The sequence below is a fragment of the Muntiacus reevesi genome, chromosome 3 (genome assembly GCF_963930625.1).
Source record: "Muntiacus reevesi chromosome 3, mMunRee1.1, whole genome shotgun sequence".
NCBI classification, from domain to species: domain Eukaryota; kingdom Metazoa; phylum Chordata; class Mammalia; order Artiodactyla; family Cervidae; genus Muntiacus; species Muntiacus reevesi.
Window position 1 is genome coordinate 6,382,659 of NC_089251.1, and position 22,933 is coordinate 6,405,591.

The following is a 22,933-nucleotide window of genomic DNA, read 5'->3' on the forward strand; positions in this document are numbered from 1 at the left end:
TCCCACCGGCACAGTAAAAAAGCATCTAGCCCCAAGCAGCAGCACCCATCCTTTAACAGCTGCGTGGAGTCCTCTGAGCGGAGGCACCTGAACTTACTAAACCTGACCCTTCCCTCTGGTGAACCCCTTCACCGTCTGGCCTGGCCTCTGGCCCTCTGGTCTCCTACAGAACAAGGCTCCCACCTGAGCCTGATTGCACTGGGCTCTTCCGTCCCAGTTGCCCGGCTCCCCCACCCCACGCACCTTGATGAAGGTGTCGATCTCCACCCGCCTGCGCTTGGCCAGAGCCTCGATCTCCACCTGGCAGATGGAGCACACGTACAGATGGTTCACGGCGGGGCCGCCCCCAAACCTGCACCCGGGTGGCCGGGAGAGAGAGACACGAGTCCTGAGGGGAGGGCCCCGCTGGGGGAGGCAGCAGAACCTGCCAGAAAGTGAGGTCTCCTAGTGCGGCCCTGGCCCAGGCCTCGGGCTCCCTCAGCACCCTGCACATGGCCTGTTGACTCAGCTCACCTTCCCCACTTGACTGGCGGGGCTGCCCCCGCATCTGAGCGCCCGCCCCAGGGCAGGGGCGTCACAAATAGGTGCTTTGTGCTCACGAGGACTGTTCAACACTCTGGCTTCTTGTCCTGGCCACTGGGCAATGGCTGCGGTGGCCGAAGCCCGCCTGACCTGACTCTAAAGGACGTCGAAGGAAGGCTGCAGGTCCTTCTGTAGGCAGGTGGGGAGCTTCTCCATCGGGCCTGGGGATGCTCTGGTGGGGTTCTAACCCATCCATCAGGGCACAGGCCACGCCTGACCTGCCAGTGGGTGGGGTCGAGCCACTCCAAGGAGTGGGGGCACCTGGACTCCACAGCCTCTCCCTCCCCATCTATGTGATCACCCCCACGATGGCACAGCTCGCCTGCCGCGTGCAGAGTGACCTGAGCCTGGGCAGGGGCTCGCTGCTCCATGAGAGATCCACAGGCTCTTCAGGGACTTGAACTAGAGGGCCCCAGGCAGCAAGTGTTTATGGCCCCAAGCGAGGCACGGGGTGGGGGAGAGACATCTACCAGCCCGCCCAGTGTTTATGGCCCCAAGCGAGGCATGGGGTGGGGAGAGACATCTACCGGCCTGCCCTGCAGCCAGCAGCCCCACAAGAGACTGCGAGGGAACCGCATGCTCTCTTTGGCCAGGCTTCTGTCCCCTGTGCCTGGGAGGGTATGGCTGGATGCCCCAGGCAGACACGGCTGCAAGGGGGAGCCCCACCCCCACCACAAACCGCTTCCATGCTGCTCCGCTGCAGGGGTGAGGACAGCATGGGATCAAGGAGGCACCCCTCCCCGGCCCTCCTCTTCTGTCCAGGCTGGGCAGAAGAGGACACTGTGGGCGCCGTACCTATTGTAGAGGTGCTCCCACACATTCTGCGGCAGGATCACCACCAGGTCGTCGATGTAGTGATATTTGTTGGGCGGGATCCCTGCGGAGGAAGGCACGCGGGGGAGCTAGACCTACCAGCCCTACCCTGCCCCACCCCCGGCACAAAAGAGGCCGCCTCACCTCCATGGGAGCAGAGGAACGTATGGTTGGTGATGGGCCCTGGCTCTGCGAAGGTGTTGAACTTGTTAAGCCACTCCCGGGACACATAGAACCGCAGCAGGCTGGGCTCCCGCATGGCGGCCAGGGACACCACCTGCTGCCGCTCGCGCACAGCTTCCTCGCTGCTCTTCCTGGGGTGGGGTGGAACGAGGGAGGATCAGGAGTGGGAGCCACGCCCCGTGCAGGAAGCGCCACATTTCAGGCCCCTTCGCACCCCTCTACATCTCAACACCCTCTGCATCTCAGCACCCCTCCATATCTCAGGACCCTCCTCATCTCAGCACCCTCCGTGTCTCAGCATCCCTCCTACATCTCAGCACCCTTCCCTATCTCAGCACCCCTCATCCCAGCAGCCCCCTCATCTCAGCGCCCTCCACATCTCAGCACCCTCTGCATCTCATAGGCCCCACCACCCCTGCCAGTTCCAGCGTCATCACCTCCCACCAGGACCACTGCAGAAAACCCAACTCAACTACGTGGGCTTCCCGCTTTCCCCACAGCAGCCAGAGCAACAGGCTCTTTCTAAAACCCCCAGTCCTCACTCCTCCCTGGCCTAAAGCCCTCGCAGGCTCCCCGCCTGCACCTGGATGAAGTCCCGTGGAGTTGGTGCTAGGCCCGCAGGTTGCTGGGCAGGGCCCCGCACGCTGCCTGAGCCGCACCTGTAGAAGAGCACGTAGGCCTCCGCGTTCTGCACCACCGTCTCATGGACCTCGGTGACGTACTGGTCGTCGAACTCATACCACTGCCCGTTGATCACGTTCTGGCAGTAGGCGATATAGTGGCCACCTGCGGGGGAGACTCAGGCCGTGACGGAGCCCCCTGGGGATGGCGCGGGGTCGGGGCAGTGGCGGGTGAGGGGCGGGCGCAGACTCACTGCCTGCCGTGCCGTGGTGGCAGATAACCGAGAGGAGGTCATAGGTGGTGATCTGGGACGTGCACTCCTTGGCGAGGAAGGGGCGCAGGTCAAGGCCCTCGAGGGGGAAGGATACGTGGCTGCTGATCTTGAAAGAGTACATGACCTCGTGCCTAAAGCGCTTCAGGTGAATGCACAGGATCTGAGGTGGGGAGGGGGGAAGAGATGCCGGTCATTTGTGGGCTGGCCAGGGCCCCATGACCCTGGGCCCCTGATGGAGATCTCAAGTCAGGGCTCCGGGATCCCCCCCCCCCCAGCCCACTGCATGACCCACTCAGGCCCTGCTCCCCAGGTCACTACAAGAAAGTGGCTATGGCCTTGTGGAGGCCGGGGCTGGCTGATGGTCCGGCCCTTGACTCCGTGTGAACACATCAAAGAACCGCGCCTGGGGGTGTGCTGCCCACCCCAGCTGGCCACCCCGAGTGTCTGAGCAGCCTCCCTTTCTTTGATACATGTTTTCAAGGATGGAAAATCCTTACTGACTACTTGTAACTTGGTTATATCTTAGATTAACAGCCTTTAATACAGCCATTAAAATAAAAAAAAGAACCATGGGTGGGAGTGGGCCCAGGCCAGCCTCCAGCCCCCAGAGGTAGTAGGTGTGACTGGGCTGCACCGCCAGGACTGGCCGCTGGGACGGGCTGTCCTCGAACACTGGGCTGGTCTGGACAAGAAGCTGTCACTGGCCCATCGCACTGACCACCCAAAGAACCCTAACCACCAGCTCTGTGGCTGCCGACTTGTAGAAGGCTTCTCGGCCAAGGCTCCCCCCAGACTGGCTGAGCCAACCGCGGCACCTGCGTCTTGGGCCACGCACACCTCTCGTCACAGCCACAGGCCTCGGCCAGGCCCGTTTCTGCTTCAGGGTCTCCCCCACCGGTTCCTCCCCCCGGTCTCGCTCCACCAGGCCAACACCTGCCTATGTCTGCAGGCCCCACTCAGACACCACTTCCTCAGAAAGGCCTTCCCAGCAGCCCTGCCTCGGCCTCACCCCAGAGGGTGAGCTGGGCGCCCCCACACCCGCCTCCTGCCCTCACAAGGCGTGCTGAGGGATGAAAGAACTGGGCTCCGCGTTACGCACTGCACAAGGAGCCTTCCTGGGGTCGGCCAGAGCCTCCCGGGGCTGGGGGGTGGGGGGGTGGGGGGGGTCTCTGAAGACTCAGCAGCAGAGTCTGCGCGGGTCTCCTGGGTCTGGGGGGGGGGGTCAGCCGCTGCCCTGTGCGGCGCCGTGCGCGGTGTGGAGGAGGCCCGGCCGGCAGAGGCGGCGGGGAGCTGCCCACTCACCTCCGGCAGCCGCAAGACCTTACAGTACTTCACCCCGTTGCGCAGCCTGGGAGGAGAGAGCAGGAGGCGTGAGCATCCCGGAGGGGGCCAGGGGCGGGGACGGGCCCCCCACCCGGGCACCCCGCGGGGCCGGTCCCTGGGGCAGGCCGGGGAAGCGTGCGGACGAGTCGGCGAGCAGCCCCCAGCGCACACTCACTTTTTACAGCGCTCGCAGCTGTACATGTTGTCACCTGGGTGGGGGCAGAAAGAGATAAAGGTGGGAAAGGGCGCGGCCCAGCGGGGAGCACGCGGTGGCTGAGGCGGGCGGCCGCGCTGCCCACGAGAGGGCTGGCTTTCTCCCTCAGGAGCACACAGAGCGTAAAGGGGGGGGGGGGGTGGAAGATAATATTCCCTGCGGTGCTACCCACAGGAGAGCAGCAGTGCCTGTACTTATGTCAGACACAATACTTTCAGCCAAAGTCGGTTACAGGAGACCAAGTGGGTCGCCACACAATGACAAGGGGTCCCCGACCATGAGGAGGACGTAACAGCTGTGAGCGACACTGGAGCGCCTGGCCATCTAAGGCGCAGCTGAAGGGAGAAATGCATGGCGATTCAGTAACGCTGGAAACTTTGACAGAGCATCCAGACAGAAAATGAAGCAAGGACCAGCAGACCTGAACGACACCAGAGACCAGATGGACCTAACGGACATAAACAGAACATTCCGCCCACCAGCACTAGAACGCCCGTGCTTCAGACGTGCACACAGACATTCTCCAGAATAGATCAGATGTTGGCTCACAGAGTAATAAACCCCAACATATTTAAGAAGTCCAAAATCGTACCTAGTATCTTGTCCAACCACAATGGTATGCAACTAAAAACCAGTAATAGGAGGAAACCTAAAAAATTCACAAATATCTGGAAATTAAACAACACATTCCTGAACAACTGATGGGCCAAAGAAGAAATCCAAAGGAAATGAGAAAGTATTCTGAGACAGAAATGAAGATACAACATGCTAGCACGTATGGAAGGCAACAAAAACAACTTTAAGAGGGAACTTTATAGCAACAAATACCTACAGGAAGCAAAAAAGAAAGTTCCCAATCTATTTTACACCTTAAGGAATCAGAAAAAGAACAAACTAAACCCAAAGTTAGCAGGAGAAAGGAGATCATAAAGATTGAAGCAGAAATAAATGAAACAAACTTGAAAGACAATAGGGAAAAAACCCAATGAAACTGAGTTTTGGGGGTTTTTTTTTTCGAAAAGAGAAACAAAATTAACAAATCTTTAGCCAGTTTAACCAACAAAAAATAGAGAGGGCTCAAACAAAGTTATAAATGAAAAAACAGACATACAACTGACACTGTAGAAATATAAAGGATCATAAGAGACTTTATATTGATGAACTATACACCAACAAATTGGATAACCTAGAAGAAATGGATGAATTCCTAGAAATATAAAACCTACGCAGACTGAATTATAAGGAAATGGACAATCTGAAAGGAAACACCACACAGCTTCCCGCATGACCTGCCCGATGCACCTCTTCCATCTGGCTCTTCCTAAGTCACATCCTTCTATATTAATAATAAACCAGCTGTCTAGTAATAAATGCTTCTCTGAGTTCTGCAAGCTGCTCGAGCTGCTCTAACTGAACCCCAGGAGGGGGTGGTTGGAACTCCCCATCTGCAGACACTTGGTCAGAAGCCCGGGTGACGACCTGCCCTTGTGACTGGCGTCTGAAGTTGGGGAGGGGGAGGTCTTGTAGGACTGGGTCTCTAACCTTGGGCTCTGAGGCTGTCTCTAAGTAGAAACTGTAGAAATCAAGTTAAATGGTAGGATACGACTCAGGAATACTGAGTTGTTCCCACACAATGACACGGATAAATGGAAAGATATCCTGTGGTCACGGAGCAGAATGATAAATACTGTTAAAATGTCCATACTACCCAAACCCATCTATAGATTCAATGCAATCCAATGATGTTATAGATATAGGAAAAAATCCTAAAATTCACATGGAACTACAAAAGATCCCAAAGAAACAAAAGAATCTTGAGAAAGAACAAAGCTGGAGGCTTCACATTTCCTAATTTCAAACTGTACTGCAAAAGTTCAGTCATCAAAACAGTATGGTACTGGCATAAAAACAGATACATAGAATGATGAACAGAATTGAGAGGCCAGAGGTAAACCCATGCATATATGGTCAGCTAATATTTGACAAGGGTGCCAAAATACTCAATGGGGAAAAGATAATCTTTTCAATAAACACTGTTGGGAAAACTGGATATTCACATGCAAAAGAATGAAATTGTACCCCATCTTACACTATTCACAAAAATAAACTTGAAATTAGTTAAAGACTTAAACATAAGATCTGACACTCTAACACTTCTGGAAGAAAACAGAAGGAAAAAAAGTTCATGGACATTGGTCTTAGCAGTGATTTTTTTGGATAGGATTTTTTATTAGCAAAAATAAACAAGTGGGACTACATCAAACTAAAAAGCTTCTGCATAGCAAAAAAAAAAAAAAAAACAAACAACAAAATGAGGAGGGGATCTACAGGATGGGAGAAAATATTTTAGAAATCATATATCAGATTAGAGGTTAACATCCAAAACATATGAAGAATTCATGCAAGTCAATAGCAAAGCACAAACAGTATCACTTAGAAATGGGCAGAGGACCTAAACAGGCATTTTTCCAAAGAAGATATATAGATGGCCAACAGGTACATAAAACATGCTCAACATGACCAATCATCATGGAATGCTAATGAAAAACACAATGTGTTATCACCCCACACCTGTTAGAATAGTTATTATCAAAAAGAAAGCTTTTCAATTTTTAAAACTTACTTGCGTATTTATTTTTGGCTGCATCACACGGCTTGTGGGATCCTAATTCCCCGACAAGGGACTGAACTCAGGCCCTCAAGGAGTGAAAGTGTGGAGGCCTAACCACTGGACCACCAGGGAAATCCCAGAAAGAGGTTTTTTAAAGAGACAAGAGAATACACGTTTTGGCAAGGATGTAGAGAAAAGAGAACCCTTGTGCACTATTAGTGAGAATGTAAATCAGCAGTTATCATGGAAGATGGCATAGTAGTTCCTCAAAAAAATAAAACAATTAATAGAACAATCATTCAGTTTAGTTCAGTCACTCAGTCATGTCCGCCTCTTTGCGACCCAATGAACTGCAGCACGCCAGGCTTCCCTGTCCATCAACAATTCCCAGAGCTTACTCAAACTCATGTTCATCAAGTCGGTAATGCAATCCAACCATCTCATCCTCTTTCATCCCCTTCTCCTCCTGCCCTCAATCTTTCCCAGCATCAGGGTCTTTTCCAATGCGTCAGTTCTTAGCATCAAGTGGCCAAAGTATTGAAGTTTCAACTTCAGCATCAGTCCTTCCAATGAATATTCAGAACTGGTTTTCTTTAGGATTGACTGGTTGGATCTCTTTGAGCCCAAGGGACTCTCAAGAGTCTTCTTCAACACCATAGTTCAAAAGCATCAATTCTTCAGTGCTCACCTTTCTTTTATAGTCCAACTCTCGCATCCATACATGACCCTGGAAAAACCATAGCCTTGACTAGATGGATATTTGTTGGCAAAATAATATCTCTGTTTTTTAATATGCTGTCTAGGTTGGTCATAGATTTTCTTCCAAAAAGCAAGCATCTTTTAATTTCATGGCTGCAGTCACCATCTGCAGTGATTTTGGAGCCCAAGAAAATAAAGTCTGTTACTGTTTCCATTGTTTCCACATCTATTTGCCATGAAGTGATGGAACCCGATGTCATGGTCTTAGTTTTCTGAATGTTGAGTTTTAAGTCAACTTTTTCACTCTCCTCTTTCACTTTCATCAAAGGGCTCTTTAATTCTTCTTTGCCTTCTGCCATAAGGGTGGTATCATCTGTGTATCTGAGGTTATTGATATTTCTCCTGGCAATCTTGATTCCAGCTTGTGCTCCATCCAGCTCAGCGTTTCTCATGATGTACTCTGCATATAAGTTAAATAAGCAGGGTGACAATATACAGCCTTGATGTACTCCTTTCCCGATTTGGAACCAGTCTGTTGTTCCATGTCCACTTCTAACTGTTGCTTCCTGACCTGCATGCAGATTTCTCAGGAGGCAGGTCAGGTGGTCTGGTATTCCCATCTCTTTAAGGATTTTCCACAGTCTGTTGTGATTCACATAGTCAAAGGCTTTGGCATAGTCAATAAAGCAGAAGTAGATGTTTTTCTGGAACTCTCCTGCTTTTTCGATGATCCAACAGATGTTGGCAATTTGATCTCTCGTTCCTCTGCCTTTTCTAAATCCAGCTTGAAAATCTGGAAGTTCATAGTTCACGTACTGTTGAAGCCTGGCTTGGAGAATTTTGAATAAGCCAGAATTTTGAGAACGATCACAAAACCCAGCAATCCCACTAAAGGGTATACAACTAAAGGAAATGCAATCACTGTCTCAAAGAGTATTCTGTGCATCCCTGTTCACCGCAGCATTGTTCACAAAGCCAAAAGGTGGGAGCAACCCAAGGGTCCACTGACAGATGATGAATAAATAAAACGTGGTCTATTCACACAATGGAATATTATTCGGCCTTAAAACAGGAAGGAAACTCTATACCTGCTACAATATGGATGAACCCTGAGGATGTTATGCTAAGAGACACAGGTCAGTCACTAAAGGACAAACACTGTATGATTCAACTTGGACTGAGGCACCTAGAATAGTCAAATACAGAAAGACAGAAAGTAGGATGGTGGTTGCCCAGGGCTGGTGGAAGGGGAGACAGGGCACCGCTATTTAAGGGACAGAGAGTTTCAGTTCCGCAAGATGAGAATGGTCTGAAATTAGTTGCACGGCAATATGTATATAGTTAATACTACACTGAACTGAACACTTAAAAGTGGTCATGATGGTACATTTTATGTCATATATATCTTAAGCTAAAGTCACTCAGTTGCGTCCGACTCTTTGCAACCCCATGGACTGTATAGTCCATGGAATTCTCCTGGCCAGAATACTGGAGTGGGTAGCCTTTCCCTTCTCCAGAAGGGAATAAATATCTTATCACACTTAAAAAGAGTTTTCCCAAAGGTTAATGAGATGCCAATCACTGAACAGAAAAACAGTAAGAGGACAGGAACGGGAAATTTCAAACTGGGAAATACAGTCAGTATTTTTTAAAGGTTTGAGCTTATCAATAATCAAGGAAACGCAAAATTAAAGAAAGCTATCCTTTTTGTCTGCCAAATTAGTAAATAAAAGAAAATAAGGGAACCCCTAAGAGCTTCAAGGTGGTGGGGCTGCGAGAGTATGCAGTCCCAGACCCAGCCCAGTAGGCAGGGGTGAGGCACTAAGACTGCGTCCCAGAAACCTCGAACTGTATGCTGACCCAGCCACCCCAGCCCCGTTCCAGCACGGTCCACTCACCCTTCAGCTCATCAGCAGCAAAGAAGGCAGCCAGGCAGTCTTCCAGGGTGACGACTGGCCCCCAAAACCAGCTAGGGGTACAGGATACCACAAACCTACAGAGACAGAAAGGGAGTGTGTGTGTGGTGGGAGGGGTTTGCTGCCAGGGTCTGGCAAGAGTAAGACATGGGGGCCTGGGGGCTGAGGTCTGTTTAGGTTGAGAGAGGCAGCCTGGGGCCTGGTGCATGGAGTGAGCTGAGGTCTGGAGCCAGAAACCTGGGACCACCAGCCAGTGTCCATGCGAGAGTGACATCACCTCCCCCTGAGTCTTGCCTTCCCTGTCTGTGAAGAGGTCCTGGCCAGGCTGGCCTGTCTTCAGGGCAGAGCACAGGTTCCTGACATCAGGAGGGTAAAGCAGGCTTCGGGGAACACAGTGGGGGCTCCAGAAAGCCCACCCGCTCTCCCTGCAGGGCCAGGCCCTAACTCAGCCACTGCCCTTCTTTCTAGCTGCCACCTGGTCACTCTCCCCATCATTACTGCCTTCCAATCCATGGCCCTGCTCAAAACAGGCCACCTCAGTACGGCCACAGAACATGCTAACTCCTGAGCATGCTTCAGCCTCAAGCCCCTTCCGAACTACACCCTCATCCCTGTGAAAGCTACTATTTTGCTGTTAAAGGTCTGTCGGCCCGTCAGGCTGCCAGCTCCAGGAAGACCAGGCCAAGGGTGGTTATGTCTTCCAGCAGGCGGGGAGGTGGACACACCGTCGGATATACTCCACAATAAAGGCGAGCCAGCCCTGGGCAGCATAGCTGTCCCCGCAGGCGCCCGACTTGGCTGGCACATTCTGGTAGATGGCCGAGTGGAGTTTTGCCAAGTCCTCCTTGCCAGGAATGGGCAGTGACAGGTCCTGGAATGTCTCCACCGTGGTGGACACCTGGGGGCGGGGGGTGGGAGGGGGAGGTTGAAGGTCAGCCTGGCTCTCCACCTGCCAGGGTTCTGCCCTGCCCAGACCAGCCTGGGTCTGGACCCCAAACCCCGGCTGCCAGGTGACAGGTGTAGGACAGAGAGCCTGCTCCCCATTCCTGGGACACGGGGAGCCCCACGACCAGGGCCCGCCTCTAGAGAGATGCAGGGCGGGGGATACCGGGCGGAGAGCCAGTGCCCCAGCCCCAAGCTGAGTGGGAAGCCCTGTGCATCGCTCCCCTCCCTGCGGGGCACCCACCCGGTCACAGGTGAGACACTGCACGAGGCTGAGGACGGAGCCGTCGAAGATGTCTGAGATGACGCTGCGGTAGCTCTGCTCCTTCCGCCGCCGGCTGCCGGGGACCTGGGCTGGGGGCACCGCGTCTGGGGCTAGACCTGGGACTAAGCCCCGCCCCGCCCGCCTGCCCGGGGAACCAGGGGCGGGCGCTGGGGGTCGCGCCTGTACGAGTCACGTGACCGGCTCCCACGCCACCTCCTGGGTCTGTGGGAGGCCTCCCCCCACAACTCATGACCCAGCCATGTCAGGACGGCTCGGAGACACCGCATGAAGGGCGCGCGGCACAGCCCCTGGCAGCAAGTGTTCGCAAACTAAACACCGCCGCCAGGGGCGCAACCTTCGCCCCCGTGCCCCGCCCCGAGGTCCAGGCAGCGAGGCCCTGCCCGCTTCCCCGCTCCACCTGCCCGCTCCTCCGAACCTTTCTTGAGCACGTAGGCCGGCCCCATCCTCACGGGGCTCGCACGATGAGGGCTGCTGGCCAGCTTGGCGTGGCCCTCGTGGTGGTGGACGGGGCTGCAGGGCCGGGAGGTGCTGCGCATGTGCGCCTCGTTGTCCGGCTCTGCGGGCGGACGGAACGAGGGGGACCGTGCTGGGCGGCTGGGCCAGCCCCGGCCTGGTCAGGAAGACCCCCGGCGCCTCCGAGGGGCACCGAGGCCTGAACCGAGCCCAGCCCACTCCCCAGCCCCTACACAGGACGTGTGTCCACACACTTCCCATTCCCGGTGGGGGCTTGAACTCAGGGCGGGCTCCTGTCTCACTCTTTCTCAACCAAGTGACATGCTATTCACCTGACTGCTCAGCCAGAGGCCGGGTCTAGTGGGAGGGCAGCCGCCTAGCGTTAGTCGCTCAGTCGTGTCCAACTCTTTGCGACCCCCATGGACTGTAGCCCGCCGGGCTCCTCAGTCCATGGGACTCTCCAGGCGAGGATACTGGAGTGGGTTGCCATTCCCTTCTCCAGGAGACCTTCCGGATCCAGGGATCAAACCCAGGTCTCCTGCACTGCAGGCAGATTCTTTCCCGGCTAAGCCCCCCAGGGTAGGGCTGGGGTCCAACGGGGCCGCGGTTCCCCCGCGGCTGGCTGGTACCTGGCGTCCGGCAGGGACTGGTGGAGCGTGGGGAAGGTTGCTCCGTCTCCGGGGGCTGCTGCTCCAAGGCGGCCATGGCGGTGTCCACGTCGGCGTCCTCGTCCACCTGCTCCGAGTTGGTGCGCTGTTGGCCCCAGGAGAACTTGCGGTCCTTCATGCGCTCCTTCTCGGAGATGGCGCGGCCCGCCTCGTCCGCCATCAGCAGCTCTGCCTCGACCTGGGAGCTTCCCCCGCTGCGCCCCTGCCCGTCGCCCTCGCCGCGGTCGCTGCTGGAGTCGCAGGACAGGAACTCGTCCTCTGAGGGGCTTCGGTCGCCCTCCCGCTTCTCATCCGTGTCGCTCGAGTCCGAGTCCCGCGCCTCAGTCAGCGCTGCGGCTGTGGCCACCACAGGCTCCTTGAGTTCCTCGTGCAGCTGGTCCATCAGGCAGCGCAAGAATTCCTGGGTGTCCTGGAATTCCAGGGCGGCCTCAGCATGGGCACCCCTCCCCGGCAGGGCCCACCTGACCCTTCTGCTGGTGCTGCTGCTGCTGCAGCTAAGTCACTTCAGTCTTGTCTGACTCTGGGCGACCCCATGGACAGCAGCCCACCAGGCTCCTCTGTCCACAGGATTCTCTAGGCAAGAACACTGGAGTGGGTTGCCATTTCCTTCTCCAGTGCATGCATGCATGCTAAGTCGCTTCAGTCATGTCTGACTCTGGGCGACCCTATGGACAGCAGCCCACCAGGCTCCGCTGTCCACGGGATTCTCTAGGCAAGAATACTGGAGTGGGTTGCCATTTCCTTCTCCACCCCTTCTACAGAGGACGCAAAGGCTGGGAGGCCAGCCCACCCTTCCCAGGTCTCACGCTCTGAAGTGGCAGAGTGGATGGGGTGGCCCAGGTCCGCCCGACTCCAGGCTCCTGCTCTCCATCCCTGCTTCTGACTCAGCACGGGAGACAGTGGATGTAAGCGTTCAGCCATGAAACTCTCCTTGCTCCCAAAAGGAGAAGAAGTTGAGTGTGAGCACGGAGCTGAGTAGCACACAGGTGACGCCATGGGGTGTGTGCATGTGAGCGCCCAGCTGAGTTTTGTGGGCAGCAACGCCAGCTGGCAGGCCAGGCCACCAATAATCTTAACCCGCCCCTGGCGCTCTCTGCTTCTCTGGCCCTTCGCCAGCCCCGGTGCCCATGCCTTCCCGTGACTTATGGCAGGAGGGACAGGCATCCCACAGGCCTGGGCACGACTCAGTGGTCCGGACAGGAAGTGAGCAGGACAGAGCTGCCACTGCAGGCTGGCTGGGCCTCTGATCCCGGCAGTGCTGCTGGTACTCTGACTACTCTGTGACGAGGACGCAAGCCCAGGGGGAGCCAGGGCAGCGAGGCCTCTGGCACAGCCTTGCCCACTGGCCCAGGCAGGAGCGGTGCACACAGGACATGCTTCAGAAGGTCAGAAGATGATGGTGGCGGGCCGCGGGCAGCTGGGGGCCCCTGGTGCCCGTGCGGGGCCACTGGGCTCAAAGTCCAGTCCTGTCCCTCACAGTCCCTGACCTGGATGTCAGAAGCAGCCCCTAGGGCCCACCTCCCACCCAGACGAGGCGGCAACTATGCAGTGGCCAGAGCCAGCTGCACACCCAAAGCCTCAGGTTGCCGACATGGAGAGAGGGGCCTTGTTTTCTCAGTTCTAGCCGAGGGAGGGGCCGACTCTGGGTGGATTTCGTCAGCAGGGTGTCAAGCAGGTTCGGCCCCAGCTGCAAGCCCAGCAGCAAAACCCCATCTGGGGTAGGACCTGGGCCACCTGAAAGGTCAGCTCGGGGCAGCAGGAAGCATGTGACTGCATTCTGCTTCACCATGAGTCCATGAATTTATGCCATAGAAAGATGCCACTGATTCTAGAGGGGTTCTCTAGATTTACAAAAACTCACCATCAAAATGCCTAGTTTACTAAAAGTGAAATTTGCCTGTGGTTCAGGGAAGGAGGAAGCATGGGCCAATGTGGGTGGTTGGAGGTACACACACCCGGAGTCAAGGCTGCCTGAGGTCAACTCTCCCCTCTGCCTTGTACCAGCTGTGTAACTGGCACGTGGTCACTGGGTGAGGACTTGCCCGCTGAACCTCAGTCTCCCCATCTGTCGGGTGGGGAGAACACCAGAAGGTTGCTGAGAGGCTCTGAGGTCCCAGCACCCATGAAGGGCTCGAGCAGCGAGTCCGGTCCAGGAGTCCCGCCGGGCAATGCAGACCCCTGGTCTTCTCCACATTGGTCTTGGTTTATATCCCGGGGCAGCTCAGATGGCCTACCTGCTGGGCATAGCCTCGGAACATTGGGTTGACCAACTTGATCCCGTGGGACAGGCTGGTGGGGACCACGTAGCTGGGGCTGTAGGAAGACCAAATCCGTTAGTACGCGCTGGCGGTCGGCCCCGAGCTCCTCCAGCCTGCGAGGACAGCTGGGCAGCTGGGCAGCCCTGATGGCCAGATCGGGCTCTGTGTGGCATTTACTGCAATGTCGGGCGGTGCTGGCCCGGCCAGGGACCCCAGCAGGTTTGCACATCTCTAAGGTCAGGAAAGGAAAACATCAAGTCCTGGCTCAGCCAGGCAGAGAGCTCTTGACTAGGATGGCATCATGTCCTGCCAGCCCGTGACACGTCTCCTTTAAAATTGTTCTCATTCTGAAATATTTACTGTGGCTTTCTAATTTCAAAAGTCACACGTTTGTTATTTAAAAATAGAAAATTTAAAAAAAAAAAATAGAAAATTTCAGAAAAGCACAGCAAAGAATCATCAACACTAGCAGCATCCTGTAGAGATAACCACCATGATTTCCAGACGTTTCCTTGACGATGCAGACACAAAATTACATGCAGGTAAACACTTGAATGTGGCTTAAAATTGCAGCTGTATGGCATCAGGCTGTTTAATAATCTGCCTTTAATTTAATATATTTCTATGCACTCACTTTATTCCCAATTTTAACGTTTTCCTGGATCGACCTCAGGCATCTGGTCTTTAAACTCCTTTTACACTGAGCTAAAGCCCCCGTCTGGTCAGCGTCAGCCACCACTTCTGACACCTTGTTCAACATGCATAAAATGTAGCCGATACCTAGGAGTGGTCACCACATGTCTCCGGACCTCAGCATACACACTCTGAAGTGCTGCCAGCTGCAGTCAACGCCAGATTCAAGTTCTAGCTGCACTTTTCACAAGACGTGTTATCTTGGGCAAGACGCTTCAATCTCCCTGAACCTCAGTTTCCCCAGTTTGTGAGCCAGAGTTGGCTGTGACCTACACCTAGAAGGGCTCCGGTAAGCAAGATGCAGGGGGAAGTGCGGCCCGTGATGGTGAGAGGCTGAGGGCACCGGAAGTGCTCCATCAAGGGGCCCCATCAAGAAAGCCTGTCCCCATGCCCCTGCCCGAGGTCGGGGACTCGGTCACTCACCGTTTCCTGTGCCAGACCTCAGAGACTAGCTTCTGATAACTTCTGCACAGGGCTGGCTTCTTGTCTGTGCGCACCAGGCCTCCACACTCCAAGAAGAACTGGGTGAGTGGGGGGCTGGGGGAGGGGGCAGGGAGCCAGGTCAGCAAAGAAGAGAAGGGGCACGTGGCATCGTTTACAAGAGCTGGCTGGAGAAGCAAGTGTCCTGTGTGGGGATATACCAGGGCCCCCCAGAGCCATAAATATCTGTAGGTGACTTCACAGACCCCACCTGTTATGGGGCTGAATTGTATCCCCCCCAAATTCATACACTGAGGTCCTAACCCCCCCACCTTAGAATGTGATTGCACTGGAGATAAGGTTTTCCTTTAAAGACTGTTGTGTAAAAATTAGAGGAACCATCACCCCTCCTTTCGTCGGCCCCTGCTTAGAAACTCGTCCTGAGCCTGAAGGCCTCTCCCCCACTTCTTTTTTCTTTGTTTTTGTTATTTCATTACATAAGAAATAGTCATTTATTATAGGAAAATTAGGAAATACAGATAAGCAAACAATAGTAACTGACCTTAATCCTACCATGTGAGTGAGGATAGCTACTCTGAAGATTTGGGGGCATACCTAGAATTTTCTATGCATGCAGAGCCCCATCCCTCCCCTCCTTCACACACACACACAGAACCCTGAGTTCTGTGCGAGACCCTGAGTGCCAGACAGAGGAGATGGCCCAGCCTCAAGGAGTGGAGGGTGTCCTAGATGGAAAATAATATTTTCACCCCCAAAATGGGACTGAACCATACAAAAGTTCACAACCTTTTTCTACTTATCATATTCCGAACTCCTCCCCGTTTCAGCAAATATTGTCCTGCACCATATTTTCCTGAACTCACGTAAAGCTGGTCTGTACTAAATTTGTGATTTTTATGGGCCTTTAACATGGAGTTGGTGATGGACAAGGAAGCCTGACGTGCTGCGATTCATGGGGTCACAAAGAGTCGAACATGACTGAGTGACTGAACTGAACTGAACTGAACATGCTTCCAATAAACGGCAGGGTGAGGAACAGCACAGACAGCTTTCTCAACCTCTCTGGGTACTGGAACCTCCTTCCCATAGGAGGGATTGCTAGGTCAAAGGGCAGGGGTGGTTTGGGGCATCTTGATGTGTACCCACATCCAGGCTTTTGTGAGCAACACACACGACCCAGCCTGGGGGCAGCAGCTGCTGTTCCCAGGGCCCCCCGACTCCCAGACGAGGTGAAACCTACCAGTTGGACAGGGCCTGCAGGGCCGCGTTCATGTAGCAGGAGTTGCCGAGGTTCTTCATGCCCGTGAGGCCTGTGAAACCAGCACACACCCAGGGAGGGGACGGTGAGCACTCGGAGCGGAGCCGTGGCTCCCGAGCCCCCCCGGGACCTGCCCGGGAAACCTGCTGAGTCAGCCGATGGAGTCCTACTCCCTGCAGCTCCAGGTACCTCGGTGGATGGAACCCAGGGACCCCTTCGCCCTCCACCCCGTGCAGCCCACTGTCCACGCTGAGCAAGGGCAGTGACCCGGGTTGAAAGAAGCCGGCCTGCCCAGGGGCACAGGGCTGAGACGGGGCTGAGGGCTGCCAGGCCGCACTCCAGGGAAGCCCCCGTGTCACAGACACCAGCCTACACCGCCCCACCTGCCCAGGCAGCACAGCTCGCGGGGCTGGCACCTCGTGGGGCTGTTACCTCGTGGCTTGAGGTCATCGTCCTCCGACTCAGACTCTCCTTCGTCCGCCACAGCGATGGGGACGGCTTTCAGAGAGTGGGAGGGCGGCGGAGAGTCCTGTATTTAAGAACGAGGGTGAGAAGTCAGGAAGACTAGTAGGTGAGGAGGGAGAGGGGCTGGGGGCAGACCCACGTGTCCATCCCTGCGCTGGGGTGGCGGGGGAGAAGCCCAGACCCCAGATCTCAGTCAGCCCACCTGAGCAGGGAGCATGGTGGGTGAGAGAGGGCCTGAGTTTGAGCAAACTCTGGGAGTTGGTGATGGACCGGGAGGCCTGGTGTGCTGCAGCCCATGGGGTCGCCAAGAGTCGGACACGACTGAGTGACTCAACTGAACTGACCTAGTGGCCTTGCCCTGGGAACTCGGACTTGTACTTTACTTACCATAATGAGTAATAATATTTATAACTAATTTGAGAAAAAATAGAAACAAAGAAAAAACGGGCAGCCCAACTTTTCTGAGACAAACACTGTTGATTATTGTATCTCTGTTACATATAAACTGTTAATACACACACACAAACACACACCCAAAACAGGATTTGTATATACTTTTTATATACTTTTTTGTGTAAAAAAAAAAAATCATATATATTGATCATGTATGTCCACAAACAGTCCATATACATTTATTGAGCACCTATTATGTGACCCTCAGTGTCAACATGGAGGAAAGACAGCACTGCACCCAGACACGTTAGGCCTCTCCGGGGGCTCAGATGCTGATTAAATGACCCCTCCCTGAGGGTCAGCTCTGCGCTGGGCTCCCCCATCTGCCTCCTTGAAGGGCCTGATGGCTCCTGGCCTGGTGCACTGCCTGGGGGGAGGGTGTCCAGGTGTGTCCCACGCCGGCCTTGGCCCAGGGCACCCCCAAAGCCTACCCGACTCCCAGTCACCTCTGCATCCTGAGCCCTCACACCGCCCTGGACAGGGCTGGGGCTCAGCGGGTATTAGCTGACCTGAGCCTCAGCGCCACCTGGGAACTCAGAGCAGGAACAGACGCCGTCGGGGACCCACTGCCCTGCCCTCGGTTCGCCGCCAGCTGGCCCCTGCGCCCCCTCACCTGCTCTGAGAACTTGGGTGCGGGGCCAGGCGGGTGGGCCGCCAGTCGCGGCTCCAGGAACACTTCCTTCTCGCAGGCGTAGCACCACACCCTGAACGTGGTCAGGTTCACCGTCAGGTTGTGCTTTTTCGCCTAGAGGGCAAGACGCAAAGGCAGGAGAAGACACTGGCCTACCAGGGCTGCAGGCTGCCTCTGCAGTGCGGGCTCGGGAAAATCTCAAGATTTCCAGGAATCTCAGATTCTGCTCCCCCCACCTCGGCCAGGCGTGCCAAGGGCTGCGGCTGCCTTCTCTCTTCCTTCTTTGCTGTGACTGTTCCCATTTTACACACACAACCTCCCAGGCCCAGAGCGGTGGGTGGAGCCAGGGGCGACTGGAGCTGGGGTCTGAACTCTGGGCTGTCTAAACTCGGGGCCCACGCTCCCAGCCACCACGCTCACCTGTGCATGGAGGGTGCTGTGGTCAGCGAAGGATTCTCCGCAGCCGACGTAGGAGCAAGAGACCTGGGGAGAGAAGGAAGGGGAGCGGGAGGGGGCAGCCCAGAGGACAGACAGGGCCACGTCGTGAGGGGGTGTCCCCACCGCCATCCCCTGGCACCCCCAGGAACCAAGGCCCGGCCGCCGGGCGGGGACACAGGTTTGCACACCCAAGGTGCGCGCTGGGCACGGCTGGCCGCCACACAGCCGCCCCGCCTCTGAGCAAGATGGGCGGTGGGCCCTGGGCTGAGAGGCCTGGCTGCTGGGCGTCCTGACCCTCTGCCCCTCCACTCGCCCCTTTTCCACCAAAACCCCACTTCCTGATGGGCCCGTTGGCGGGACCATGCTTTTGGTCGGGGGCGGGGGGAGCCTGGGCCTCATGGCCGTTTTCTGACAGGGGACACTGAATGGGCAGAGGCGGCCGGGGGGCCCTGTGCTGACCCCATGCCCGCTGGTGACCTGCCTTTGGCCTCACGCTCTCCTCCCCAAAATCCACCCAGCTCCTGAGGCCCAGCTCGTGGCCTCCAACCCCGGCCACGGCTGTCGGACTGTTTCACGGCAGGAGAGCTCTGGTGCACCCTGTGCAGTGGTCAACACTGCACCGGCTGGTGAGTGCCTTTCGAGAAAACGCGCTCTGGGCTGTCCCAGAGGCTGCGTCAGGTTCCGTCCCGGTCTCTCGGGGGGCGTCTGTGGGCTCCCGGGAGGTGGGGCCATGACTCCCACTCCGTGGGCCGTCCCCGGGGAGACAGCGTCCTGCAGTGTGGTTTACCCTGAGCGACAGGCCCAAAAGGACGAGGCCAGAGCCCTACAGAGGCGCCTGTGTCTCCCGAAAAGAGACTTGAACTGTGATCTGTGTGCCCATCGGCTGCCTTTTTTGTCTCTCGTATTTGTTTTCAAAGAAATTTTTAGTAAGTTTATATAGTGTGATATATACCTGCAGGAAAGTTGGAAAACACTACAAAGTTATACACAAAAATGAATTACCTGTAATTCTGCAACCCCCAGAGAAAACCGTCACTTGTTCACACATCTACTGTTAGTTACTCTTTTGGGTGAGCATGATAATCACAACCAGATTTTACTGGACACTGTCTACAGGCCACACACCCTGTTAAAGCCATCACAGGCACCATCTTGTCAAATTCTACCCTAAGGGGGGTGCACAAGGCGAGGGCAGTCGTCAGTGTTGTGGCCTCTGCTTTATAGATGGCAAAACAAAGACCCAGACTGGCCCAGGGATATGTGTGCATTTGCGTGTGTGTGCATTTCGGTGTGTGTGTGTGTGTGTGAATGCTCAGTAACTCAGTCGTGTCTGACTCGTTGCAACCCCATGGACTGTAGCCCGCCAGGCTCCTCTGTCCATGGGATTCTCCAGGCAAGAGTACTGGAGTGGGTAGCCATTTCCTCCTCCAGGGGATCTTCCTGACCCAGGGATCAGACTCTTGTTTCCAGCGTCTCCTGCGTTGCAGGTGGATTCTGTACCGCTGAGCCACCTGGGAAGCCCCGGCCCCGGCACGAACTGCCACGAACAAGCGCCAGGGTTCACGCCAAGACGCTACATCGTCTCACATGCACGTGCTGGACAGAGATTTCCCCTTCATGCCGATGGGCTCATTCAGTCCAGAGTCTTCTCTAGCCTGCTTTTCCCTCGTCATCTTTAACGGTTGCCAGGGCAGGCAGCCCAGGGGCTGGCACACTCCGGGGCCCTCTTGGCTTGGGCACCACACCCGAGACATCCAAGCCCTGTGTCCCTGCCCAAGGTTTCAGGCAGTGCCCACCGAGGACAGGCATGCCCAGCCCAGAGTCTGGACCCAGCTCCAGGCCCCCAACAGCTGCAGGAAACTTACCTGGAGACAGGCCCACAGGTTGGGTCCAGAAACCCCACATGACTGACAGGTGCTCTGTGTGAGGTGGGGAAAGAGAGGAAGAGGGTGTGAGTGGCCCCAGAATGCATGCCATCAGACTCAGCTCAGAGGCTTTGCCTCACAGAGACCCAGCCCATGGGGGCACTTTAAGCTTTACTGTTTGAATTTTGTTTTTTCAAGTGCCTGAAAAAACATTTTCAACACAATCACTTAAAGCTTAAGCAAAGAGACACCTTAATATGCTCTCGTCACACCTTCTACTCCTTCATGACACTCATTTATTTAAGCCTTTCTGCCCGCCTACACTATGGGTTCCATGAAAGTAGGATGGACTGTTTTGCCTACCCCTGCAACTTCACAGAGTCTGGTACAAATCAGATCACTGTATTTGTTGACCGCAGAAACACCCAGGTATCTGTTGATCAGGATGACAGAGCCTGCTTCTGGTCCACTGATATCTCTCTTCCCTACTTTAATAAAAGAATCTATGTATTTTGGCTGAGTACATGGTCAGTGAGCTACAGACTATGTGTCTTAGCCCCCACTGTGATCATAGGGCTCAGTTCTAGTCAACAGCATAACAGTAAAAAGTGACATGTGCCACTTCTGAGTTTTGCACAACCCTTGGTCTCTCTACTGTTTCCATTGGCTGGAATTCAGATGTGATGGCAGGAACTGAAGCAACCACTTTGGACCTGGAGGTGAAAGCCATGTGTTAAGAATGACAGAGCCACTCTATCAGAGCTACCTACATCTGGACTGCTCAATGAGAAAAGTAAACTCCTATCTCATTTAACTCACTATATTTCAAGGTCTTTTCATTATAATTTAAACTGTCCTAAGTAACTTTGTGCCTGTCTAGAACGGCAGTTTCCAGCTGAGCTTCCACAATACCCAGTGTGTCTCTGCCAGTTGTGAGATGAATTCTAAGCACTGGTCTCTGTAGCAGTTGCAGAGCTGATCCCTGGTGAGGGATCACAATGAGCCAGGTATTCAGCTAACTTCTTTGGACCTTGCTCATGTAATCCTTTTCACAGTCTCTGCAACAGGTCCCAAGATCCCCTTCTTACAGATGAGAAATGGAGGTTTGGAGAGGTCATGACCCTACTGTCAGAAGCACTGTCAGCTGAGGAGTCAGGGTCATCAAACTTACGGGAAAGGCCCAGTTTCCCCCCAAGGGTGGCCACATTGACCCTCAGGCCTCCATGGAAACTTCTTTTCACTAAGCCTGGATTCTGGCTGTGTTTGTAAAAACCCTGAACATGGCTCTCTCAGTAAGGCTGAGAAGGCGCAACTCATCCCATTAGTGGGGCTGAGGTTTGTAGTCTGTGTCTTAGGGTCTCTTGCCAAGGATGCTAAGGGTGGCAGGAGACCAGTCTGCTTGGTAGACTCAAAGTCACTGCTCCTGACCTTTCCAAATTTGTCATCTCTTTTGTGACTTTCTGATTTCACAGTTCACTCCCATCTTCCCAAGTTTTTTTTCATTTCAGTCATATGAATGATAAAAGTATTATATGCTTGTTTCAACAATTTAAATGAAACACATATGCTATATATAACATGTAGCATATTATCTACAATACATATATGCTGTGTATAATGTGTAGTATATTATGTATAAAATATACATGCTGTATTTGTGTCATACATTAGATACATGTACGCTGTACATATGCTGCTGCTGCTAAGTCGCTTCGGTCATGTCCGACCCCGTGTGACCCCACAGACACTGTACATAATGTATCATGTATTACATATATGCTCTATATAATATGTAGTGTACTATATATAATATATATATGCTGGATTAACTTGAAGTATTTCTCTCCATGCCTTTGGCTAGTAAAAATGAGATCACACTATACAAACTTCTCAGTAACAGGCTTCTGCCCCCTATTTAGGGCCATCCTTCCATGTCTGAACGCAGAGACCCCATCCCATTCTTTGCGATAAGTACACGGGCCCACACTACGGGCACAGACGCCACAACTGCCTCACTCATTCCCTTCCTGGTAAATACGCTGATGACCACCAGGGCTTCCCTTTCACAGACAATGCTCAGGAAGCACTGCTGTGTTTGAATCGTGTACCTGGTGCATACACTGCTACTAGAGACATTCCGAGAGGGAACCGAACCCTGCAGTCACGGTAACTCGGCTACAAACGTCAGGTCCACTTCCCTCCCTCTGTCGGCTCTGAGCGAGAGCATGTATGTGCCGTTTGCATCTGAGACGGTGCCGTGTTGGTTTCCCGGCAAAATCCTTGACGACCAGAGAAGCCAAGCACCTTTTTTCAAGAGTTTCTCAGCCATCTGCATTGCCTCCATTGTGAGCTACCTGGCTCCATCCTCGCGCCTTCTGGGTATTTTAAAACCATGTTGGTTTCATTTTGTAGATTTCCAAAAGGCTGCCATGTCCCAGCCCGATCTCCCAAGTTCTGCCTCCCTCTTCCCGCCTTGTTCGTCTCCTCCCTGCTTTCAGATTTCCCAAGAAACTGAGTTTGTTTCACTTATTCCTTTGTGCAGACTCAGGAAGAGACCCGGCCTTAGACAGTGCAAGTGCACCGCAGCCTCGCTCTGCTCTTCCTCCTGACCACACTGAAGCCGTGCTCCACAGGCTAGCAGAAATTGGTGACGAACAGAAATGGAACTTGTCTTACACGACAGCACTAAGGGAACAGCTGGGTAAAAAACCCCTCTGCCTGAAGCCTGCCTTCACTGAGCAAGCTCGCCTTAATTATTTTTTTTTTTTTAAATGCAAACCCTCTATGCTTCATATAGCCTATACATCACAAGAGTCCCTAACCACCCCTACAGATAAGAGCTCTGA

The 22,933-nt window shown here is 54.2% G+C and overlaps 2 protein-coding genes across 5 annotated transcripts in view; one reads left to right on the plus strand and one right to left on the minus strand.

Moving 5' to 3' along the window:
- Positions 1-22,933, plus strand: part of C3H9orf78 (chromosome 3 C9orf78 homolog) — a 416,805-nt gene that overhangs the window by 369,835 nt on the left and 24,037 nt on the right. The window lies entirely within an intron of this gene.
- USP20 (ubiquitin specific peptidase 20) overlaps positions 1-22,933 on the minus strand; it is a 42,059-nt gene that overhangs the window by 4,067 nt on the left and 15,059 nt on the right. For all 4 annotated transcript variants that reach the window (XM_065928263.1, XM_065928261.1, XM_065928262.1 and 1 more), the window contains exons 4-22: positions 20,088-20,141; positions 18,205-18,267; positions 17,767-17,898; positions 16,668-16,764; positions 16,218-16,287; positions 14,960-15,073; positions 13,820-13,898; positions 11,547-11,994; positions 10,880-11,020; positions 10,423-10,532; positions 9,962-10,134; positions 9,219-9,313; positions 3,972-4,005; positions 3,776-3,821; positions 2,453-2,633; positions 2,238-2,364; positions 1,540-1,709; positions 1,378-1,459; positions 244-352 (exon numbers count right to left, since the gene is read on the minus strand). In XM_065928263.1, coding sequence (XP_065784335.1) covers positions 244-352; positions 1,378-1,459; positions 1,540-1,709; positions 2,238-2,364; positions 2,453-2,633; positions 3,776-3,821; positions 3,972-4,005; positions 9,219-9,313; positions 9,962-10,134; positions 10,423-10,532; positions 10,880-11,020; positions 11,547-11,994; positions 13,820-13,898; positions 14,960-15,073; positions 16,218-16,287; positions 16,668-16,764; positions 17,767-17,898; positions 18,205-18,267; positions 20,088-20,141 — 2,325 coding nt within the window. The remainder of the gene's footprint in view (positions 1-243; positions 353-1,377; positions 1,460-1,539; positions 1,710-2,237; positions 2,365-2,452; positions 2,634-3,775; positions 3,822-3,971; positions 4,006-9,218; positions 9,314-9,961; positions 10,135-10,422; positions 10,533-10,879; positions 11,021-11,546; positions 11,995-13,819; positions 13,899-14,959; positions 15,074-16,217; positions 16,288-16,667; positions 16,765-17,766; positions 17,899-18,204; positions 18,268-20,087; positions 20,142-22,933) is intronic.